Below are 23,233 nucleotides of genomic sequence, written 5' to 3'. Positions count from 1 at the left end.
TTTTTTTCCCTGCTGGAGCTTCGCGGTTGTCTCCTGGGACTTTGTCTATTCTTTCTTTTCCTCATTTTGTTTCCCTGCTTCCTTCAAGGCTGAGGATGCAGTGTAGAAGCGTTGGAAGCAATGGGAAATGACAGGCGACTTCACAGAGACTATGCAAGCTAGCACAGACTCACCCCTCCTTACAAAGGTCTCAAACTGACTAGCGTGCACTCCTGCCCTATAGGATTCAGCATTAGCTTCACTCTCCCCCCCTCTCTTGGGGATACAGCAGCAGGAGGAAAGTGGACCACTGTGGACCTCTACTGTGCCAGAGGTTTAATGTGATGTAGATAAGGCTGCTTGGTAATGCAAATTCACCTTTGGATAAATTCCTGCTCTGAAACATTCAAGATTTTGCTCAACTCCTTAAAAGGAAAGCATGATTTTTCTACTTTGGAATTCCTAATGCCTAGCCCAAAGCCAATGTGGTATTAAGGAGGCAAGCAAATAAACAGAAGAATGCATAGATATTCTTAACTCTGATCTCTGATGGGAGGTCAGACTGCCCAAGAATTGATTGTTTTTTTTTTTTTTTTTCTATTGGTTACTTGATTTTATTAAACAGTCCTGGTATCAAGTGTAAGTTAGTGATATCTAGTGTTATACTTCAGTTCTGTTTTGGAATGGAGATGGCAAAGGAATGGGACAGGTTTTATTTTTTAATGTTTTTCATTTTACTGTACAGAATAAAATGATGTCTTTAGTACTTGCGTGAATTGGGAGAGGAACAGCATACTCCTTAGCCTGAGTTAGAAATTCCCCAAAACATTTATCTTGAGTAGTTCAGAGTTGCTTCAGCCATCTATAAATAGGACAGTCTGAGTCCAAACACCTGCATATTCCCGCTTCTGCTGAGTCTGGTGGCTTGGACTCTGGGAGGAGGGGCCAAGAGTGGCCTTGGAGCAGGGGGCCCAGGAGTCTTCTCCGATACTCACAGCTTGCCTCTGTAGAAATTCTAAAATTCACTCATCATCAGGAGTGATGGCAAGATGCAGCTAACGAAGCCTGTCTGTCACCCACAGGTCTGAGACGCACTTACAGATGTACCACCTGCAGTGTCTCGCTCAACTCAATAGAACAGTATCATGCACACCTGCAAGGATCAAAACATCAGACCAAGTAGGTACTCTGTTCCTGTCCTTCCCTGTTCACACTCCTTCCCTGTTCACACTCCTTCCCTGTTCACACTCCTTCCCTGTTTCCTCTCCTTTCCTGTTTCCTCTCCTTCCCTGTTCACACTCCTTCTCTGTTCACTCTCCTTCCCTGTTTCCTCTCCTTCCCTGTTCACACTCTTTCCCTGGTCCTACTCCTTTCCTGTTCACACTCCTTCCATGATCCCACTCCTTCCCTGTTCATAGTCCATCCCTGTACCCACTCTCCCTATTTACACTCCTTGCATGTGCACACTCCTTCCCTGTGCACACTTCTTCCATGTTCACACTCCTTCCCTGTTCACACTCCTTCCCTGTTCACACTCATTCCCTGTTCACACTCATCCATGTTATCACTCCTTTCCTGTTTCTACCCCTTCTCTGTTTGTTTCTTCTATTTCTGTTCCCACTCTTTGTCTGTTCCCACTCTTGGGTCCTTCTTGTGAACTTGTTTTTGCAAGATCATTAAACCCAGACATGTTATTTCTCTCCAGAAAGCCAGACTGATGTACATTTTATCTTCTTATCTCCAAAGTCTCCTTGACATTTATGCAGCTTGAGTCTTCCAAATGTGCCCAGCAATACTGGAAGAACAGCTGTTTCTCCCACTTCAGCACAAGTAATGGGATTTTTTTCAAAAGTAATTCAGCATGCTTTATGACCTTGAGGAAACTTTTTAGGACTCTGTTTTGCTTTTAAGTAACTTGATATGATCCCTGTTTTTGTTGGCTTTACTGAAAGCTTCTGTGTCCTGCAGTCAGTCTCTGCAAATATCTCCTATCATGTTCCCATTCTGGGTATTTGTTCTCAACTATTATGAAAATGTAACTTACCCCTGGTATATTTAATTTAGATTTAAGTCATATGTGTGTGACATATGTGTACATATGTGCGTATACATACATATATATGAATATACATATAATATCTAAGTCATAGGTGCAAATTTAATACATATTAAATCTTGGCAATATATCTGTGTGTGTATATATATGTATATGTATGTATGTATGTACACACACATGTACACATGCTCATATGCACGTGAGCACGTGCTCTTGCTCTCTCTCTCTCTGTCTCTCTCTCTCTCTCTCTCTCTCTCTCACACACACACACACACACACACACACACACACACACACGTATTGCCAATTAAGTAAAACCCTGCTCTGATTTCTTTTTCTCCAAAGATTCTCAGACTTTTAAACTGGAACAGGCTGCAGGCATGACTTCGCCTAGGTTACTGTATGCTTTCGGAGTCAGCAGCAGTGTGGCCAGCGAGGCAAAGGCAGCTGCTGAGGCTGTTAATAGAATACTCATAAAGTAGGGTATAGGGCATAAGGTACAAAGAATGTCTCAAAAAGATGGAATCTAACTAGAAGCAATTGTTTCCATTTCTAAAAAATTCATGAAGAGACTCATTTAACAGACCTGACTGTATTAAACTCCTGTGAATAATTAATGTCTTCCAGCAAACTTTTATGGAGTGCCACTCTCATCCCTGTAACTTGGGGGTAGGGGGTTGAGTAGATGTAGATCTTTCTCTTATGGGACCCCAACTAGCTGAGGAGATGTTCTCTCACGGTGTACACCGCACCAACCAGAGCCATGAGAACAGGGGAGAGCACAAGTGAGGCCAGCTTTGCTGGGACATTGATACAGATCACACACACACACACACACACACACACACACACACACACACACACACACCAGGAAGAGTTCATTACGGCGTTTAGCATGGATCTCCATACATGTCAAGAGGTGGGTGTCCTTGCCAGTTTTTGTTTACATGACACAAGCCGGAGTTATCTGAGTCAAGGAAGCCATAACTGAGAGTGTGTCTCCATCATATTAGCTTTCAGGCAGCCATGTGGGCATGTTTTCTTAATTAATGATTGGTGTGGGAGAACCCAGCTCACTGGATGGTTTCAGCCCTGGGCAGGTGGTCCTAGATGGTATTTGTGCAGGCCATGAAGAGCAAGCCAGTAACCAGCAATCCTCCATGGTCTCTGCTTCAGTTCTTCTCCCCAAGTTCCTGCCCTGCTTGGATTGTTGCCTTGACATCTCTCAGTGATGGGCTATTAGCTAGAAGCTTAAGTGAGGTAAACTCTTTCCTTACAGGTTGCTTTTGGTCATGTTGTTTGTTTTAGAAACCCTAAGACAGGCTTTGGTAGAATGAGTAGGTTATGTTAAAACATGAGTAATAATTTCCCAGGCTATAATGTGAGTAGGAACATCCTAGGCAATGACATGTAAGTTATAGGTCAGCCTCAGGGGAGGAAGTTTAGAGCAAGAATCAGCTGGAGTCTGTTTTCTCTTCCTCCCACTGTGTTGAGGGTCCAAGCTTCCTTTGCTGCAGTCTCCTCCAGAGAGGGTCTACATCAAAAGAAACCCTAAAAAGTTAACAGAGAAAATTTCTCAACTCTGTGGAATACCCTGCAGCTTCTGAATTGATTGATAACATTGACTATTTCATACGCTCCCAAGTAATCTCTTTTCCTCATCTCCCTAATTAATAATGGATAAGAGGCACTCCATATATTTTAGTTAATCAGTGTCCAGTGGGCAGGATGACACGAAGGTATCTGCACTTGTGTATTTATAATCTTTTAAGAGCGTGCATTAATTCTTCTTAATAAATACAAAAGGAACAGTAGTGACTTTAAGTGGCATATGTTCCATGAACAGCTATTCAGACATTGTCTCCAGCTCCACAGACATCTCTCCATCTGTGCCCATAAAATTTCATTATTATCCTCCAGGGAAAGTGGACCTTGGAGAGGTTCAGTTGCTAGCACCTAACAGAACAAGGACTGGTACCAGCAGGGTCCGCCTTTACCTTTAACGACTGCTCAACACTCAGTTCACAAACATTCACCTTCAACCGAGACATGCTGGTAAAAAATGGAAGTGCCACTTTGCCCATATGATTCAATCGATACGTATGGCGTAAGAACCTTCTAGTCACATACATCTGCCTTCTATCACACAAGTAGAACTCTGCTCCTCTCTTGAGCGAAATGATGGGTAATGAACCAAGGAATTTCATTGGTCCTCTTCTGCGTGTCTGTTTGCTTTCCCCTTACACTTAATCCTTTGTCCACATGCTTGTGTGTGTGTGTGTGTGTGTGTGTGTGTGTGTGTGTCTGCATACACATCCTTTTTATACATGTATAGGTGCTTCTGTGGGTCTGTGTGTATGTATCTGTGTGTGGGCATCTTTGCATGCATGTTTCTGTGTGTAGGGGGGCATCCTGTATATGCATGTTTCTTTGTGTGTGTGTGTGTGTGTGTGTGTATGTGTGTGTGTCTTTGTGCATCTTTTGTAAACATGTTTCTCCGTCTCTGTTTCTCTCTGTGTGTGCTCTGTGTGTATGTGCGTGCACATATGTGCATGTAAATAGACAATTAGGTAGGTGCCCACAGAAGTCAGGTGAGAATGTCAGATCCCCAGAGCTGTAAGTACAGGCGGTTTTGAACTGCCAGATGTAGGTGCTAGAACTGAACTCAGGTCCTGTGGAAGAGCAGTAAGTGCTCTTAACTGCTTAGTCATCTCTCTAAACCCATGTTCCATTTTAACAACCTCATCTGCTTTCTGTTTCTCCTTTCCTGCCTGTCTTGTTCTATGTATCAAACTCAGAGTCTCACACAAACAGAAAAATGCTTCAACCAATCAATATCCATGTACCCTTATTTTCTTCACAAGCTATAGAATTTCCTAATTTTTAATAAAGTCCAGCTTATTATAGCTTAAGTTATATGAGTATGATTTGAGATTTGTGCATTTATCCCAAGGTTATCAAGATAAATTTCCATGTTACTATGTGCCTATTACATTGTCCGTCTTTTAAGAATGTAGGGGTCAATTTTTTGGCAAATTCTGATGGAGGGGTGAATCTTCAAATGTTTCCTATTTGAATACTAGCAGATCCACTATCTTTCATTTCAAAGAGAATCTCAATTGTCCTGTTTGGAATCCAGGTGGTTACAGGCATGTCTGTATGTTGTGAACCAGGTGGTTATGGGCTTGTCTGTATGTTGTAAACCGGGTGGATTTCAGGTGTGTGTATATGTTGTGAACCAGGTGGTTTTCAGGCATGTCTGTACGTTGGAAACCAGGTGGTTTTCAGGTATGTCTGTATGTTGGAAACCAGGTGGTTTTCAGGCATGTCTGTATGTTGTGAACCAGGTGGTTTTCAGGTGTGTGTATATGTTGTGAACCAGGTGGTTTTCAGGTGTGTGTATATGTTGTGAACCAGGTGGTTTTCAGGTGTGTCTATATGTTGGAAACCAGGTGGTTTTCAGGTGTGTCTGTATGTTGTGAACCAGGTGGTTTTCAGGCGTGTCTGTATGTTGGAAACCAGGTGGTTTTCAGGTGTGTCTGTATGTTGGAAACCAGGTGGTTTTCAGGTGTGTCTATATGTTGGAAACCAGGTGGTTTTCAGGTGTGTCTGTATGTTGTGAACCAGGTGGTTTTCAGGTGTGTCTGTATGTTGTGAACCAGGTGGTTTTCAGGTGTGTCTGTATGTTGTGAACCAGGTGGTTTTCAGGCGTGTCTGTATGTTGTGAACCAGGTGGTATGTTGTTGTGAACCAGGTGGTTTTCAGGCATGCCTGTATGTTGGAAACCAGGTGGTTTTCAGGCGTGCCTGTATGTTGGAAACCAGGTGGTTTTCAGGCATGTCTGTATGTTGGAAACCAGGTGGTTTTCAGGTGTGTCTGTATGTTGGATGTTGTGAACCAGGTGGTTTTCAGGTGTGTCTGTATGTTGTGAACCAGGTGGTTTTCAGGTGTGTCTGTATGTTGGAAACCAGGTGGTTTTCAGGTGTGTCTGTATGTTGTGAACCAGGTGGTTTTCAGGTGTGTCTGTATGTTGTGAACCAGGTGGTTTTCAGGTATGTCTGTATGTTGTGAACCAGGTGGTTTTCAGGTGTGTCTGTATGTTGGAAACCAGGTGGTTTTCAGGTGTGTCTATATGTTGGAAACCAGGTGGTTTTCAGGTGTGTGTCTGTATGTTGTAACCAGGTGGTTTTCAGGTGTGTCTGTATGTTGGAAACCAGGTGGTTTTCGTGTGTCTGTATGTTTGAAACAGGTGGTTTTTCAGGTGTGTCTACATGTTGGAAACCAGGTGGTTTTCACGTGTGTGTATATGTTGTGAACCAGGTGGTTTTCAGGTGTGTCTGTATGTTGTGAACCAGGTGGTTTTCAGGTGTGTCTGTATGTTGTGAACCAGGTGGTTTTCAGGTGTGTCTGTATGTTGGAAACCAGGTGGTTTTCACGTGTGTGTATATGTTGTGAACCAGGTGGTTTTCAGTGTGTCTGTATGTTGTGAACCAGGTGGTTTTCAGGTGTGTCTGTATGTTGTGAACCAGGTGGTTTTCAGGTGTGTCTGTATGTTGTCAACCAGGTGGTTTTCAGGTGTGTCTGTATGTTGGAAACAGGTGGTTTCAGGTGTCTGTATGTTGGAAACCAGGTAGTTTTCAGGTGTGTCTGTATGTTGGAAACCAGGTGGTTTTCAGGTGTGTCTGTATGTTGGAAACCAGGTGGTTTTCAGGTGTGTCTGTATGTTGGAAACCAGGTGGTTTTCAGGTGGTGTGTCTATATGTTGTGAACCAGGTGGTTTTCAGGTGTGTCTGTATGTTGGAAACCAGGTGGTTGTGTCATGTTGGAAACCAGGTGGTCACGTGTGTGTATATGTTGTGAACCAGGTGGTTTTTGTCTGTATGTTGTGAACCAGGTGTCTGTATGTTGGAAACCAGGTGGTTTTCAGGTGTGTCTGTATGTTGTGAACCAGGTGGTTTTCAGGTATGTCTGTATGTTGTGAACCAGGTGGTTTTCAGGTGTGTCTGTATGTTGTGAACCAGGTGGTTTTCAGGTGTGTCTGTATGTTGGAAACCAGGTGGTTTTCAGGTGTGTCTGTATGTTGGAAACCAGGTGGTTTTCAGGTGTGTCTGTATGTTGTGAACCAGGTGGTTTTCAGGTGTGTCTGTATGTTGGAAACCAGGTGGTTTTCAGGTGTGTCTGTATGTTGTGAACCAGGTGGTTTTCAGGTGTTTCTGTATGTTGGAAACCAGGTGGTTTTCAGGTGTGTCTGTATGTTGTGAACCAGGTGGTTTTCAGGTGTGTCTGTATGTTACAAACCAGGTGGTTTTCAGGCGTGCCTGTGTCCTGCCTGGACTCTGGACTCCCTGCCCTAGTGCACATCTTTCCTTCCCCCATTGTACAGTGTCTCCTATAGCTTTATGGTAAGTCTCGGTAGCTAATCGAGTAAATTGTCTGCTTTTACATTTTATTTCAAAACCGTTTTCATTGTTCTTGATCCTTTGTGTTTCTACATAAACTTGTAGAATCAAATTGACGATTTCCTGGAAACATTAGGTATCTGCCATCTCTGTGTACAGCATCCTTCGACAGAGCCTCTGACTCTTTCTGTGGGGTTTCACAGGTTTATCTGCGGGAATCTCGCACATGTCTGTTTAAGTTTCTTCCTAAGGACTTGCTGTTTGGAGAGTATTAGATCAAACACAAAGGCAAATGACTTTGTGCCATATTAAGAGACTGAAATAGAAACGAGATCATTTAAAAAAAAAGACGCAGTTATAAACAGTAATGTTCCTGAGCCTGTATCCAATTGCTTTGTTAAATTTACTTAACAGTCCAATTCCATCAGCAAATACTTGGGGATTTTCTGTGTGAGAACCACATCGTCAGCAAACAGTGGGAGTTCATCTGCCCCTCTCACCTTTGGCTCCCTGCCTGGTCACAGTGGAGGTCTCTGCAATGCAGGTGCAGGTAGCTGCACGGTTGCTCCATTGTCATCTCAGGGACCTTCAGGTAACTGTGGAAGTCCACGTGAGACACTTGCTTGTCTGTAACGATTGGACGGTGAATTTCATCAAGTGTTTTTACTTTACTGGTGCACTAGTGTGATTATATTATCTTCATTTTCACTTACAAACTATTAGACGGCGGCCAATGACTGCCAAGTATCAACCCAACATTTCACTGAAACCTCATTTTCCTTGGAATATTTTATTTGTATGTATTCATGGAATGAATGTCTAAAAACATTTTAATATTTCTCCCTCACCCTTCCTGCCCTGTGTGTGTGTGTGTGTGTGTGTGTGTGTGTGTGTGTGTGTGTGTGTGTGTGTGTGTGTGTGTGTGTGTGTGTGTGTGTGTGTGTGTGTGTATGTGTGTGTGTGTGTGTGTGTGTGTGCATGTGTGTGTGTGTGTGTGTGTGGTGTGTGTGTGTGTGTGTGTGTGTGTGTGTGTGTGGTGTGTGTGTATGTGTGTGTGTGTGGTGTGTGGTGTGGTGTGTGTGTATGTGTGGGTGTGTGTGTGGTGTGTGGCTATGTGGTATGTGTGTGTGTCTGTGTGGTGTGTGTGTCTGTGTGGTGTGTGTTGAGAGCGTGTATGTGGTGTGTGTGGTGTGTGGTGTATGTGTGTGGTGTGTGTGTGTGTGTGTGTATGTGTGGTGTGTGTATGTGTGTGGTATGTGTATGTGTGGTGTATGTACTGTGGTATGTGTGTGTGTATGTGTGGTGTGTGTGTGTATGTGTGGTGTATGTGTGGTGTGTGTGTGTGGTGTGTGTGTGTGTGTGTATGTGTGTATGTGTGGTGTGTATGTGTGTGTGTGGTGTGTGGTGTGTGTATGTGGTGTGTGTGTGTGCGGGGTGGTGTGTGTGTGGTGTGTGTGTAGTGTGTGTGTGTGTGTGGTGTGTGTGTGTGGTGGGTTGGTATGGTGTGTGTGTAGGTGGTGTGTGTGGTGTGTGTGTGGTTTGTGTGTGGTGTGTGTGTGTGTGTGTGTGTGTGTGTGTGTGTGTGTGTGTGTGTGTGTGGTGTGTGTGTGTGGTGTGGTATATGTGTATGTGTGTGTGTGTGTGTGTGTGTGATCTCTTTATGAATCTTTTCAATGACATACATTTGGACCTTAATTTTTCTTGCTTGGTCTTAGTTCCATTATAAGGTGTGTTCAAACTTTTTCCTTCTACTTTTGACCCTTGAATGTGTGGGTGGCAAGCGAGTTTCCTTTAGGAATAACTCATCAGTGAACTCATCTGCTTCTAGAGCTTCATACTTTGAGAAGATCCATTTTTCGAAGAATTTATTCATCTCAGCTATTTTATAAAAAATACACTGCTGTACAGTGGCTTAGAAGAGTGTCTAACTTTATCCACCCTGCTGTCACATATTTCTTACTCCTTTTTAATATCTTTATTAGCACACATTAATTCTATGTAATGATTATACACACAGACAAATATATATATATATATATTCCAAATAGGAAATGTCCCCAGCAATCCCGCACATTTGAGTAAATGGTGCCCAGTTAATGGCACTGTTTGGGGAGGTTGGGTGATTCGGTCTTGCTGGAGAAGAACATGCCTGGAGGTGGACTTGGAGAGTAAAGGCGTTATCTACTTGCAGTCAACCCTCTGCTCCATGCTTGTGTTGAAGGACTGAGCTCTCAACCTTCTGCTTCTGCTGCTGCTCAAGATCATGGTTGTTGTCCCAAACAGTATGGACTCTAACTCTGTGTAACCGGAACCCAAACCAAACTCTCTCTCATAAAAGTTTCCCTGGTCATGGTGTTTTATTGTAGTCATGGCAAAGCACCTAGTGCAATAGGTTCCATTATAAAATTTTCAAGCACATCTTTGAAGCCCTGTAGTTGATTTGCCTTTGGTAAGAGATAAGCAACATCCTTCCACATGTTGCTGTCCAGTTTTTTCAGCATCCTTTATTGAAGATGCTGCCTTTGTGAATGGTGGAGAAACACAGTCCTCATTGCTTTTGACAGTTGGTGACTACGGCAAGAGGAAGAGTGAGCTTTCTTTGGGAGTTTGCTCAAGATTACTTTGACTATCTAGGGTCTTTCTTGTTTCCATGAGAATTTTAGCATTTACGTCTGTATTTGTATGAAGTATGATGTTAGATTTTGGTTGGAGAATGCACTGAATCTATAGATAGATTTTTTGGCACGATTTTCCCAATATTAAGTTCCAGTCTGTGACCATCAGAGGCCTTTCCATATCCTTATGTCTTCCTCATGGCCCTTGCCAGTGTTGTCAGTGTTTCATGGTAGAGATCTCTCACTTGTTTGGTTATGTTTATTCCAATTTTTATTTGTTCGTGTTTGGTTGTTGTTGATCCAACTCTTAATGGAATTGTTTTCTTGATTCTTATTCAGTGTGCCCGGTATTGATATAGAGGGAACCTGGTGACTTTCATGAGTTAACTTTGTATCCTGAAGCTTTGGTGAAATTGTTTATCAGCTCTGTGAGTTTCCTGGAGGAGTATTTAGGATCTCTCTTGTAAAGATGCACATCATATGCTTCCAGTTTGGATATGCTTTATTTTCCTGTCTTATCTTACTGCTTTAGCTAAGATGTCAAACATTGTATACCAAACAGGAGTAGAGAGAACATTTTTTTTTTCCGGAGCTGGGGACTGAACCCAGGGCGTTGTGCTTGATAGGCAAGCACTCTACCACTGAGCTAAATCCCCAACCCACACAGGAGTAGAGAGAAAAGGCTTTCTTGTCATCGTCCTACTCCTAGAGAAAATGCTTTAGAAATTTTTTATTTATCATTATGTTGCCTTGATTCAGTGTGTGTGTGTGTGTGTGTGTGTGTGTGTGTGTGTGTGTGTGTGTGTGTGTGTGTGTGTGGGGAGAGAGAGAGAGAGTAAGAGAGAGAGAGAGAGAGAGAGAGAGAGAGAGATTCTATTGAGTTTTCTTCATTCCTAATCTCTTCAAAGTTTTAATCATGAAGACATGTTGAACTTTGTCAAAGGCTTTTCTGAGTATATTGAAATGATTAAGCGATTTCTGGTCTCAAGTCTATTTATGAGATATACTACTTATTGATTTACTTATATCGAACCATCCCTGCATTTCTGCAACCACACTACCATCATCAGGATGAATGAACTTTTCCATGTTCTTCAATTCCATTTCTATTTATTACATAGATGTTTATCATAGAGATTTGTCTGTAATTTTCTACTTTTGTTTCTTCTGGTTTAAGTAGCAGAGTAATGATGACTTTCAAATGAGTTCAAAAGTATTTTCTTTTCCACTTTATGGAATAGTTTGAGAAAGATTCAAGCCATTTCTTCTTTATGGTCTGGCTCAATGGCTCCTCCTGGAACAAGACATTATTATTGTGTATCTCATTTGTTTTATCTTTGGTGGTTCATATGGGTCTAGAAAATCACTAAATAATCTTTATATTTTCAGATTTAATGGAACATACATTTTTAAAAAGTATGCCTTCATGATTTTCTGAATTTCATTTATATCTGTTGTAAATTCTCACTTTTCATCTCTGGTGTTACTAATCTGAGTCTTTTCTCTTTCTTTTGGTTGATTTTGCTGAAGTTACCAATCTTGTTTTTTTTTAAAGAGCAACTTTGTAATTCATTAATTCCTGTAATTTTTAATTTCATTGATTTCTGTCTAATCTTAATCATCTTCTTAGCTTTATTGCTTTGAAGTCTGACTTGTTCTTAGTTTCCAAGTGACTAAGGCACATCATTTAATTATTTGTTTGAGACCTTTTGGTGTTTAATGTGGGCACTTGTAGCCATGAACTTAGAGTTTCTTTCATTGTGTCCCATTAGTATGCTGTATCTTCATTTTAAAAATTTATTCCCTTTGTTTTTTTTCAAGATTAGTATAATTCCAAAATTCCCCTCCCTTTAGCTTTCTTTAAACCCTCCCATACATCCCTCCTTATTGTCTTTCGGGTTTATGGCCTGTTTTCATTAATTATGGTTGCATACATTTGAGTATATCTAGTCATAAACATATATTTCTAAATACATAATCATAACCTGCTCAGTGTTATTTGTATGTATGTTTTCAGGGCTGACTATTTGGTATTGAATAACCAGGTGGCCCCTGGAGGAAAGTAGTTCTCTTGCTCTAAGCATCCTTTAGTTGCCTGACCTTCTTTGTATAAGATTGAGGTCCTACGGGCTCTGGACATGTTTACTGGTGTTATACTGGTTCAGCTCATGCCAGATCCTCATGCTGGTATGAATTCATGAATGTAGCTTCTGATCTGACATCATTAGGAGACACGGCCTCATAGCAAACACTCTGGTCTTCTGTCTCTTCCGATCTTTCCACCCACCTCTTATGAAATGTTCCCTGAGCCTTAGGTGTGTGCACTGAATTATGTGTGTTAATTTTTAATCCGTTCCAGAAGGTTTTGTTTGTTTTCTTGTTTGTTTCATTTAATTCAATTCTTCAGTGGTACATGCATTATTTGGTAATGTGTTGTTTGATTTTCATGGTTTAGAGAATTTCCTGTCCTTTCTCTTGCTGTTGATTTCTAGCTTTATTCCATCCATGATCAGACAGAATATTAGTCATTATTTGAATTTTCCTGTATTGATTGAGACTTGCTTTGTGTCTTAACATATGATTTCTTTTAGAGGAAGTTTGAGGGCTCTTGAGCAGAATGTGTACTCTATGGTATTTGGATGGAATATTTTGTAGATGCTTGTTAAGTCGTTTTGATTTATGAAGTAATTTAGCTTCTATTACTGTAGTTTTTGTTAGTATGATTGTTTCATTTGTGAGAGTAAGGTAATAAAGTTACCCCTTATTACCAGGTAATAGTTAATCTGTAACTTTATATGTAACAATCTTAGCTTGATAAAATTGGATATATCTGAACTTGATGCCTACACGTTCATAATTGTAATAGTCTCATAATGAAGTGATCCTTTAAACAGTATACTATGTCCCAGATTTGAGGTATATCTTGTCAGATATTTTTTTCTTTTTCTTTTTTTTTTTCAGAGCTGGGGACCAAACCCAGGGCCTTAAGCTTGCTAGGCAAGCGCTCTATCACTGAGCTAAATCCCCAACCCCTCTTGTCAGATATTAAAGTAATGATATCTGATTATTTCCTAGTTTGATTTGCCTGAGGTAACCTCAGCAAACTGTGTTGACTCCTGACACTATGATTCCAGGCCAATGTCAAAGTCTGTGGTGTTCTCTTGGCGAGTGTCTTAGTTAGATTTTTATTGCTGTGATGAGATGCCATGACTAAAACAATTTATAGAAGCAAGAGTTTATTTGAGCTTACAGTTTCGGAGGGTGATTCCATGACCATCACAGGGGGGACCATAGTAGCAGGCAGGGAGGCATGGTACTGTTGTGGAAGCTGAAAGCTTACTTACCCAAACAGGAGACAGAGGGGGAAAAGTTACCTGGGAACAGTGTGAACTTTGGAAACATCAAAGCCCACTGCCAGGGATATACTTCCTCCAACCAGGCCACAGCTCCTAGTCCTTCCTAAACAGTTCCACCAACTTGGAACCAAGTAGTCAAATATATGAGCATATGGAGGCCATTTTCATTCAAACTACCACAGTGAGAGTCCATTTTTGCCACTTTAAGTCATCCAGCATTTGATACTTTTTCAGTGGTGGATTTCAAACCAATATAGTACAGGCTCCGCTAGGCTTGTTGTAATGCAACTTCCAAGCTGCCTTTTGTTAGAGAAATACCTGCTTTGCTTGTGCTGTCTAGAACACTGATGAGAGTGGTGGTGTCGTGACCAATAATTGGACAGAACTTGAGTGTAGAGTAGACTATTTAAAAGCATCACACATGGAAAGCACTGTGTCATGTTGCCAACCAGATGGCTACATCTCTATTTCATAGGTTAGGGAGCCGAGTCTCAGAGAAGTTGGGTGATATATTCAGGGCCTTAAAAATAATTACTTGGCACAGACAAGGGGCAGAAGTCAGGTGTTCTGCCCATCATTTCAGTGAGCATATTTCTTAGTGTAACTGCTGTCTGCATTTAGCAGTGTTCATAACTTAGAAATAGCCATTCCCATTTTTTGGGGGGAAATATCATAAATAGCCTAATAGCAGTCAATTTCCCCTCCATTGTTCCAGCCAGAGAACTATCAGCCATCTAATGAGACTAAAGACTCAGAAATGCAAACGCCTACCCTGAGTCGATTCTTCAGTGCTTCCAGGGGAGCTAGTCTGTCAATTAGTACAAATGAGTAAAATGAAATTTAGAAGGCTTGAGTATATACCATACACTAATGAATAATTTCCCCTTAATGTACTTAAATTTGAGCTCAGGGAACACTCTGGGCCTCCGAACATTACATTACCTAAAAGTAAAGGACATAAAAGTTGTCGTTACTTACTTTGATACCTTAGCTGATTAAAAATGAGATAAAAGTGTCAACCCAATCAGAAAAGAGAAGTTACTTTCCAAATTCATTTGTTCTTTGAAGAAGTGGTGCTATCCACTGTTCTTTCTGGAGTTTTCCCTAAGTGGTACAAATTCTCAGTGTGAAGGTTTCTGATACTCATTTCTGTTATATCCATCCATTTATGAAGTACTTGAATGACGGCTCAAACTAATTTTCAGGCATGGAATATATTTGCTTTAAGCACTTTACAATGCAGAACAGCCGTGAGTTGTTTAAGTAGTACACAACAGTAAGTAAAAATATTTTTGAAAGTAATGCCAACCATAAAGAATTGTTTTTGTACTTAATACAAACTAAAAGCATTTTAGAAGCCCTCGAATTGGTACTCTCTGGAAAAAATGCAAACAACCACTAAGCATGCATGTATTTCTTTGAAAATAAAAATATAAATATTTTCTATGGACTTTTTGATGTAGTTTACCATTATTGACTCCGAATCCCACTGTTTAAGGAGCTCGGAACTTGGGTATCCTGCTTTATTTAAGAAGTTCATTGATACACAGTAAATTTTGTCAGTTGTTTTCTTCTTTAATTTACATGATTTTTACTATATATTCCTTACCTAAGGACACTTTACAACTACTATGTTATATGAAGCTTAGGTTTTATGTAGGCTTGAAAATGAAAACATATGGGGTATGTGTTCATTTGTGTGCGTGCGTGCGTGTGTGTGTGTGTGTGTGTGTGTGTGTGTGTATGTGTGTGTGTGTGTGTGTGTGTGTGTGTTTTAGAATTACCAGGGACTCCTGATGTTCTTCAGTTCATTCACCTCCTTCCTGCTTCCTTCTTTGTAGGACTTATAATCATTATTTTCTATTTTTTGAAATCAGTATGAATTGTGACTAATTTATGGTGATGATAAGCTGATGACTTAATGTCTTAGAATCACTTCTGGATTCCACCAAATCTCATGTTCTTTGTGATACAGTCTTGTGTGGGCACTCAGTGTCAGTTACCATGGGTAAAGACCCACTCACTACCTGGCTTGAGTCAAAGATGTGTCAGTTCTTCCTCTCATTCCTTATGTTGCCTTGAATAATAAATACTATTATTAAGCAAGCCTATTGAGATACAAGTTAACAGAAAGAAAAAGAGTGTATTTTATGTGCACTGTTTGATGGGTTTGATATGCCTGGATACCATGAGACTACCAGTTTGATTCATAGTCAAACACATTCAGAACAACCAGTGGCTTTTCCCCATCACTACCCTTCTCCAAGCCCAGCCATCATTGCTTAGTTTGTTGTCTGGAACTAAATGGAATAGTGTGTGTTCTTTTCTGCTGAGCTTATTTTGTTCAACACAATGCTTTGAGAGTCATTCACATGGTTGCATGCACTGGCAGCTCCTTCTTTGCCTGTGGTTTTTTAACAAAGCGGGCCTCTGTGGAGCATCCCCATCCCTACTGGAAATGTGCTGGGCTATAACATGCATGGCAAACCTCCCACCAGCTCCAATAATCTTCACTTGTATGATTCAAAGTTTTCATTATTTACTTTGATTGTTCTTTTTATCAAGAAAATGGCTATAAAATATTTTTCAGTGCTTATTTCTCTACTCCTAGGTAGTCCAACAGCTAGCCAAACTGCTAAATGAATCCAGTTGACCATCAAAATACAAGATGGGGCTTCCCATTGGCTTTAACTGATGATAGAAGGGTAGAGCTGTTGTTTAGGTAGAAAGTAAAGGATGGAGCTCACAATACCTTCATTCTCTGTGGTGATACAGCAATTGGGCTCCAATAGCTACTCAAAGAAAAATGGTTTAAGTAAGAGCGACTGAAGAAGGCTCTCAAGGAGACTCTATTTGCTTGAACATCAAGATACTAGACTCTCATTATTCTGTGCCTTATGAAAAATTATAATATTCTATTCTGATCTATTTTCTACAAAAATATTATATTTATCAATTTTTAATGTTTAAAAACATTAAAATTTTAACTACCCACAATGACACCATTGCATGGATATTAAAATATCTCTTAATCTCCATATATCCATGTAGTTAAGTAGCCACTTTAAAAGGAAATAGTGTTTGTTTGTACACGATTAGCTGCAATTGACATTTATAAAACATTTTTTTAGGGAATTCAGTTTGGCCAGCATTTTATTCTCTTAAAATTTATCATGAAGCATAACAATCTGTAAATTTAATTAAATCAATGAGAGATGTTGGTTTACCAGTCAAACTCCATTGGAAATACAGGAGAGGAGGTGAACAGGATTGGTTATATCCCTGCTGAAGGGATGAAATGCATTCTCTTCCTCTGCCTTTGGAGTATGGAAGAAACATCATTTTGTCCTCTTTGGACTGACACTTTCATGATGTATATAGAGAGATGATATGAGTGATTAGATGAACCAGCCCTTTACTCAAATCTAGCCCATGACCAAAGTCTACTGAGCTAAGAGAAGCACACAGCCATGAAGCTAACAATGCCTCACCCCTTATCTGTCATGACACTAAGAAGTTACAAACAAGAATCTGAGTAACAGCATAAGTGGGTGTAACATCACACAAGCACACAAGGTATACAGTCCTGATGGGATCTGGATAAAGGAGTGGCTGCTTGGGTTGGAGATTTTAGCTAAGGTGATGGTGGAGAGATTCAGCAAAGAGCTGTGGGAATGAGACCAGCTAGGGCATCATTGACCCTGCCATCCAACAATTGTGTGCCTCTGAGCATGTAACTGAGCACCTCCCTTGGGTTTAGTTCCCACATCCGTGAAAAGCAACAGATTATAGAAATGTTTATCAATACTGAAAGGAGGAAGCCAGAGGGGAAATCTGGAGCTCAAAGTCATTAGCCTCAGTTGCATAGAGAATTTGAGTAGTGCCTAAGATACATGAGACCCTGCCTTAAAACACACACACACACACACACACACACACACACACACACACACAAATACTACACAACTACACACAGTACCTACTACACTGACCATATAACCATATTAACACACACCACACAAACTACACACAACCACACATACCATACACATCACACATACACACACACACACACACACACACACACACACACACACACACACATATCCTGACTATGTTTAAGTTTAAGATTAAGATTAAGCTTTAAGATCACAATCAACAGTAATAAATACTTTGACAGTAGTTGTCATGGGATATTTTTCCCTCAAAAAAAAAAAGAGATTTATCAATATTGTTATCTAATGTTTATCCAAAATGAGTCTTGAGGAATGGGTGGATAGGTGTTGAGGTAATCTGAGGTAATCTTCAGATTTGTAGCCTTCACAGTTCCCAGCCCTTCCACATAGTGATTTGTCCACTCATTCTCTTGCCCAAAGGTGGGCTCTGGGTTCCCACAAAGAGCACACAGTGAAGAACCTCAATTAGCCTTAATGGCAGCAGGACAGCAGTACTGGCCTGGGTTAGCACCAAAGTGGCCTACTCTGTACTTCTTGTCGTCTTGGAATTTATTGTCTGCGATAGTTTCAAATTTTGAATTTTATTCTGTGCTATACTAAAGAATATTTCCTGTGGCCAGTGGTGAGGCTCAGGGGCAGAGGACTTGCTTAGTATTTGGGGTGACTTGTAAGTGATCCTCAGGACTGCCAAAGCGAGGAATGTTTTCAGAATGTTCTTACTCCGGTCTTCTTAACCTGGTTTCTTTCTCTCTTGACCTTCGACCTTACTCAGCAATTTGATTGTCAGTTTTACAGACCTGTGAGATAGCTCAGAGGGTGAGTGCTGGCAGCACAAACCTGACCTGGGTGTGCTTCCTTGACTTCACCTGTCTAAAGCTGGTAGGAGAAAATGCCACATGTTGTCTCTGACATCTACACAGGTGCTGTGGCATGAGCACTCCCAGACACACACGAAGATGATGAATACATTTCAGAGACACAGTTATTGATTTTTTTAAAAATATTATTTAGTCAGTCATCCACAGTTAGCAAGTTACCCTACAGCCACAGAACTGAAGCAGATAGAATTGAACCCATTCTTTACTTAATATAGCGTTCTTTCATTAGTGTGGGAGATTCCTGATGGAGCTTCCTTATCATTCTGAGTCCATGCAGCTCCTTTTCCTCATTTTCAATTTTTACTCCACCATTAAAAGTATATTCTCCCTCTACTTGGGGATATTAAAGGCAAGCTTGCTACTAGATTTTGGATCACATTGGCTGGTTAAATCTAACTGTCTGACTGCATACATTTGGAAATACTGTGTTTTTCAGGACTAGAAGAGGTTTTGTTTTTTGTTTAATTTGTCTGTTTATTGTTTAAAAACAAAAGGAAAAGAAATCCCAGATGAGGGTGATCCCTCTGGTATTAACTCTTGCTATTCGTTGTAACTTAGAAATAGCCACTGTGAAGGGTTTGTTCTTCTTTGGGCTAATATCTAGCACATTATACATTATGATGGAAAGTCAGATGTAGTTAGAATCTAGCCCTCTGTCATTATAACTCATAGAAGTATCTTACTTATATATACCTGGCTCACTCTCAATTGTCTTTAATAGGAAGGGGGAAACATGGATTTTTTTTTCTACAGCTTTTTGAGTTAAAGAAAAATCTCAGACGGATTCATGCTGAATAGTCAAATCAAAATCAAAATCTATAACATTAGCCTTCAGAAATGTTGAATTTTCAAGCCCCAGGACACAATTAGTTCAGTGTTATATCCACAGCCTCTGGTGCTACCGTATTCTCCAGAGAGCGTCTGTCTTCTCCCTTCTTTCTGTAATCACCCTTTTCTCAAAAGCTGCCCGATAGGATGGCATGTGACTTTATTCTTTTATTTGGAAAACTGTTGCCACTGAACTCACGTCTGTCCTAACAGGAAGATCTTAGGAATGCCTTATGAAGGTAATTTAAAAACTCTGATTTTAATTCTTGACGATGGATAAAGTTCAAATGATAGATCCAATGTTCTGATTTTTTTTCCTGGGGTAAAAGTATGCCCAGGAGAAAGCTCAGATTTTTATAAGCAGCTGGCTTACCAGATCTGGTTGTCCTTGGCTGTCAATGGGCACTTTAAGCCTCTGTGGAGATGGCTCCTTTAAAAATCTAGTTTTGGGTAAGCATAGCTGATTTTCCAGGAAGCTGAGTTGGGCGTTTCAGACTTTCCAGGAGCTTCCATAACAGGTTCAAAAGCAGCCATACAGCTTTTCTGTTAGTCTTAGCACTGGGTGCCCTAAACATGGTATCCCATGCCACACAGGGATCTAGGGAGCAGGGATTCGCTTCCCCTGGGAGGGGGACAAGAGAACATGATCTGAGGTTGAAAGTCCCACTGGAGTCCCCTCTAAGGTGAGACAGGAAGCAAGCAAATTCATCTACCAGCCACAGGAAACCATCACCACAGGTTTCTCAAGCTGTGCTCCCAATTTTCCTTGTATGTACATGTGGGGAAAGCGGCTTTCAAAGAAAACTTAATTCAGTATTGAGGACCTGATTGGTCATCCCATGAGCACAAAGTACTATGGTGAATTTAGAGACTTGTTCCTGTGGCTAAATGACCTTGAGATTTTTCAGTGAGACAGCACTATGTAAAGAACTTCAGAACATCCATTGGCTGCTACTCTGCACATTAAATGACCTACCTAATACACACCGAGTTCTAAGTCACATCAAAGAATCCTAGATCTGTGTAAGAACCTGTCCTCAGGTTCCGTGTTCGGGCCATTGTTTAAATTTCCAAGCACTAAAGTGTTAACAATGTCAAAAGGAAATCTTCCAGTTTGGGGGGACACTAGAGAACTGCAGCAGCGAGTGCTGCTGGCCTCACTGGGAGAGCAATTGGTTACTGAGCTCTCTGAGCTGTTGCTATGGAAGAGTCACTGAAGTGACTGAGAATCATCATGCACCTACTGTGTACAAAAATATGACATTATCCCTACAAAGATAGGTTCTAGATGAGGGAGCTCTCGGAGCCTGGGATCAGAAACAAGAAGCAGGGGAGGGAAGCAGGCCCAGGGTAGAGAGTGGTGTTATCTGTGGACCAGATATTGGCACCAAGGCAGCCCTGCAGTTTCGTTCCTAGAAAATCACTGAAGTCTGACTTCAAAGCCTTCTCCAAAAGCCATTACTTCCCTCACTCGTAAATTCCTATTTTCTGGAGTAGCCTTTGAAAACCTCTCATTGTTTATGCATGAGGACTTAAATTGCAACACCTGATGGGATACTTCACCATTAAGAAACCTGCCCTACCGATTCCACTAAGGATAGGTGACATTTGTGATCAAAGAACGACGATTAGAGACATTCATCTGTCGGTTTCCTGTTGAAAAATCACTTTAATTATTCACTCTCCTTATGATAATAACACTTTCTCTAGCTTCATTTAAGGGACTGGTAAATGATCATGTAAGATAGTTTACAGACGAAGGAGTAGAAGTGGCCAGCCCCGGACATTCTAACTAGAGCTGTTTTATGGTTCTATAGTGGGGTCTTTGCTCCTGGTATGTTTTTTTTTCCCTTGAAGAACATTTATTCTTGATCTTTTCATTAAAATATCTCATCCTGTGCCCACCATGGATGTTCTATAATTATCAATCTTCCTTTCCTTAACTGTTTAATTAGGGTAGAGGCCAGCAGTCTATTTGATTATTAAAGTGGATGAGTGTCGTGGATGGCATTCCTGAATGGAATTGTGATTTCGACATCATTATTGGAGGATTTAACTCACTGTAGCCCCAAGTGTGCCTCTGATGCAATTTCAGCGGATTGCTTTCTTCTCTCGAAGCGATAACCTTGTCCCCATATCTACCTGCTGGGTCATCGTCAAAATTCTATCCACAGAAAGAAGAAATGCGCCTTTGTCTACTTTCCCCCAGAAACCCCAGCCAGGGATGAGTTGTACTGTGACTTGTGCAAACCGCAAATATCGGAAGATTGTGAGAGGGGAAGATGGGAGGGGTGGAAGACAGAGACACAAATCTGTCGTTAGATACAGTAGAGATGTTGGAAAGCAGAGGCTGGGTTCTAGACCTTCTCGCCACCTTAGCTGTATGTATTAGATGTCTTCAAGTTTGATGTTCATGAAAATGTCAAGGTATCAGTAGATGTTACAGACTACCCCTGGGTAGTGTTTTATGACAACTTTGACACATGCTGGGCTCATCTAGGAAGAGAAACATCAACAGAGAAAACGCAAGCCCGTAGGGCATTTTCTTGGTGAATGATTGACTTGCAAGGGCCTGGTTTACGGTGGGTTGTGCCTTGACAGTCATCCTGGGTTGTACAAGAAAGTGGACTGAGCAAGCCCCATGTAGCAAATCAATAAGCAGCACTCCTCCATGGGTTCTGTATCTGCTCCTATCACCAGGTTTCTGCCCTGTCTGGGTTCCTGCCCTGACTTCCCTCAGTAATGGACTAAGATGTGGAATTGTAAGCTGAATTAAATCCTTTCCTCCCAAATTATTTTTGGTTATTTTTTTTTTAACTCCGCAATAGAAACCTAAGACAAAGTAGTTTTGTTATCATATCTGTGTGGACATTGGCCCCTGAGTTTGAGTGTACCTGAGAGAAAGCAGTGGAGAGGACCCATTCTCTGGCTGCCCCTTGGGCATTTCAATGTCAAAGGCAGAGCCAAAGCTGGGAGGTGGCAGAAACTCTTCTTTCCAGAATCCTTCACACTCCAACACCCTGAATTCTAGACTACGGTTCGACTTCACAGAACAGCTTCCTGTAAGGAAAAAGCCAGCACAGTATAATAAATCATGTCCTTATTCTCTGTCCTCAAATGGACTGCTCTAAAAAGAGAATTAGAGGTAGACAGAAATAAATTACCTCATGCAGAATCATGCACAAGGGATAGGATCCTGAGGCATAGCGCCAACTCAGATTCCACAGCCCAATTTAGACCATTTGCTTTTTATTTTATGTTATTTTATTTTTATTATTACTTTTAATGTTTGAGATTATAATTTTATCATTCCCTCTTCCATTCCTTCCCTTCAAACCCTTTTGTATACCACTCCTTTTACTCTTTCAAACTCAAGGTTTTATTTATCAATGTTGTTGCATATACATATATATGTTTATATATGTATATATATGTGTGTGTTATATAAGTGTATCTATACAATATATGTGTATAATATATGTACATATGTTTATACATATATATAGTCAAGTATATACATATATATATATATTTGTGTGTGTGTGTGTGTGTGTGTGTGTGTGTGTGTGTGTGTGTGTGAAGTAGGAAGATCATCGTCCATTAAGGGTAGCCATCCATTTGGCCACAGAGGCACTGTGACATTTGAGACCATATGGGTCATGTTGAGACTACATGGGTCACAACAGCTGGGATAGACATACATATACATGCACATACATATATAATGAAAAAATCCAAACATATTTATGCATATATACATATATGTACAACCTGCTCAGTCTATATAATGTTACTCATAGTTACCTCTTCACCACTATGTATTGGATAATCAACTGGCACACTCTTCCCTGGGGAAGACTCTCTCTCCTGCTCTTAGCTTTCCTCAGTTGCCTGTCCTTCTCTGTGTAGGGTTGAGCCCTCTTGGTCTTTCCCCTTCTACATGTCTATTGTTGTTGTCCTTGTTCACGTCATGCTTAAGTTGGTGAGACTTTATGGGTACCTTGTTCACGTCATGCTTAAGTTGGTGAGACTTTATGGGTACCGCTTTTGAAACTCTTAATAGACAGTCTCACAGCAAACTCCCCAATCTTCTTGCTCTTAGAGTCTTTGTACTCCCACTTATACAATGCTCCCTTAGCTCCCTTGGTCTTCTAGATGTATCAGTT

The 23,233-nt window shown here is 40.8% G+C and overlaps 1 protein-coding gene across 3 annotated transcripts in view; it reads left to right on the top strand.

Moving 5' to 3' along the window:
• Positions 1–23,233, top strand: part of Zmat4 (zinc finger matrin-type 4) — a 377,690-nt gene that overhangs the window by 330,568 nt on the left and 23,889 nt on the right. For all 3 annotated transcript variants that reach the window (XM_032918629.1, XM_032918628.1, XM_032918630.1), the window contains one exon: positions 1,062–1,158. In XM_032918629.1, the coding sequence (XP_032774520.1) occupies positions 1,062–1,158 (97 nt within the window). The remainder of the gene's footprint in view (positions 1–1,061; positions 1,159–23,233) is intronic.

Source organism: Rattus rattus, chromosome 13 (assembly GCF_011064425.1).
Source record: "Rattus rattus isolate New Zealand chromosome 13, Rrattus_CSIRO_v1, whole genome shotgun sequence".
Classification (NCBI taxonomy): domain Eukaryota; kingdom Metazoa; phylum Chordata; class Mammalia; order Rodentia; family Muridae; genus Rattus; species Rattus rattus.
The sequence above is the reverse complement of the archived record's forward strand: the minus strand, read 5'-3'. Positions and strand labels throughout refer to the sequence as shown.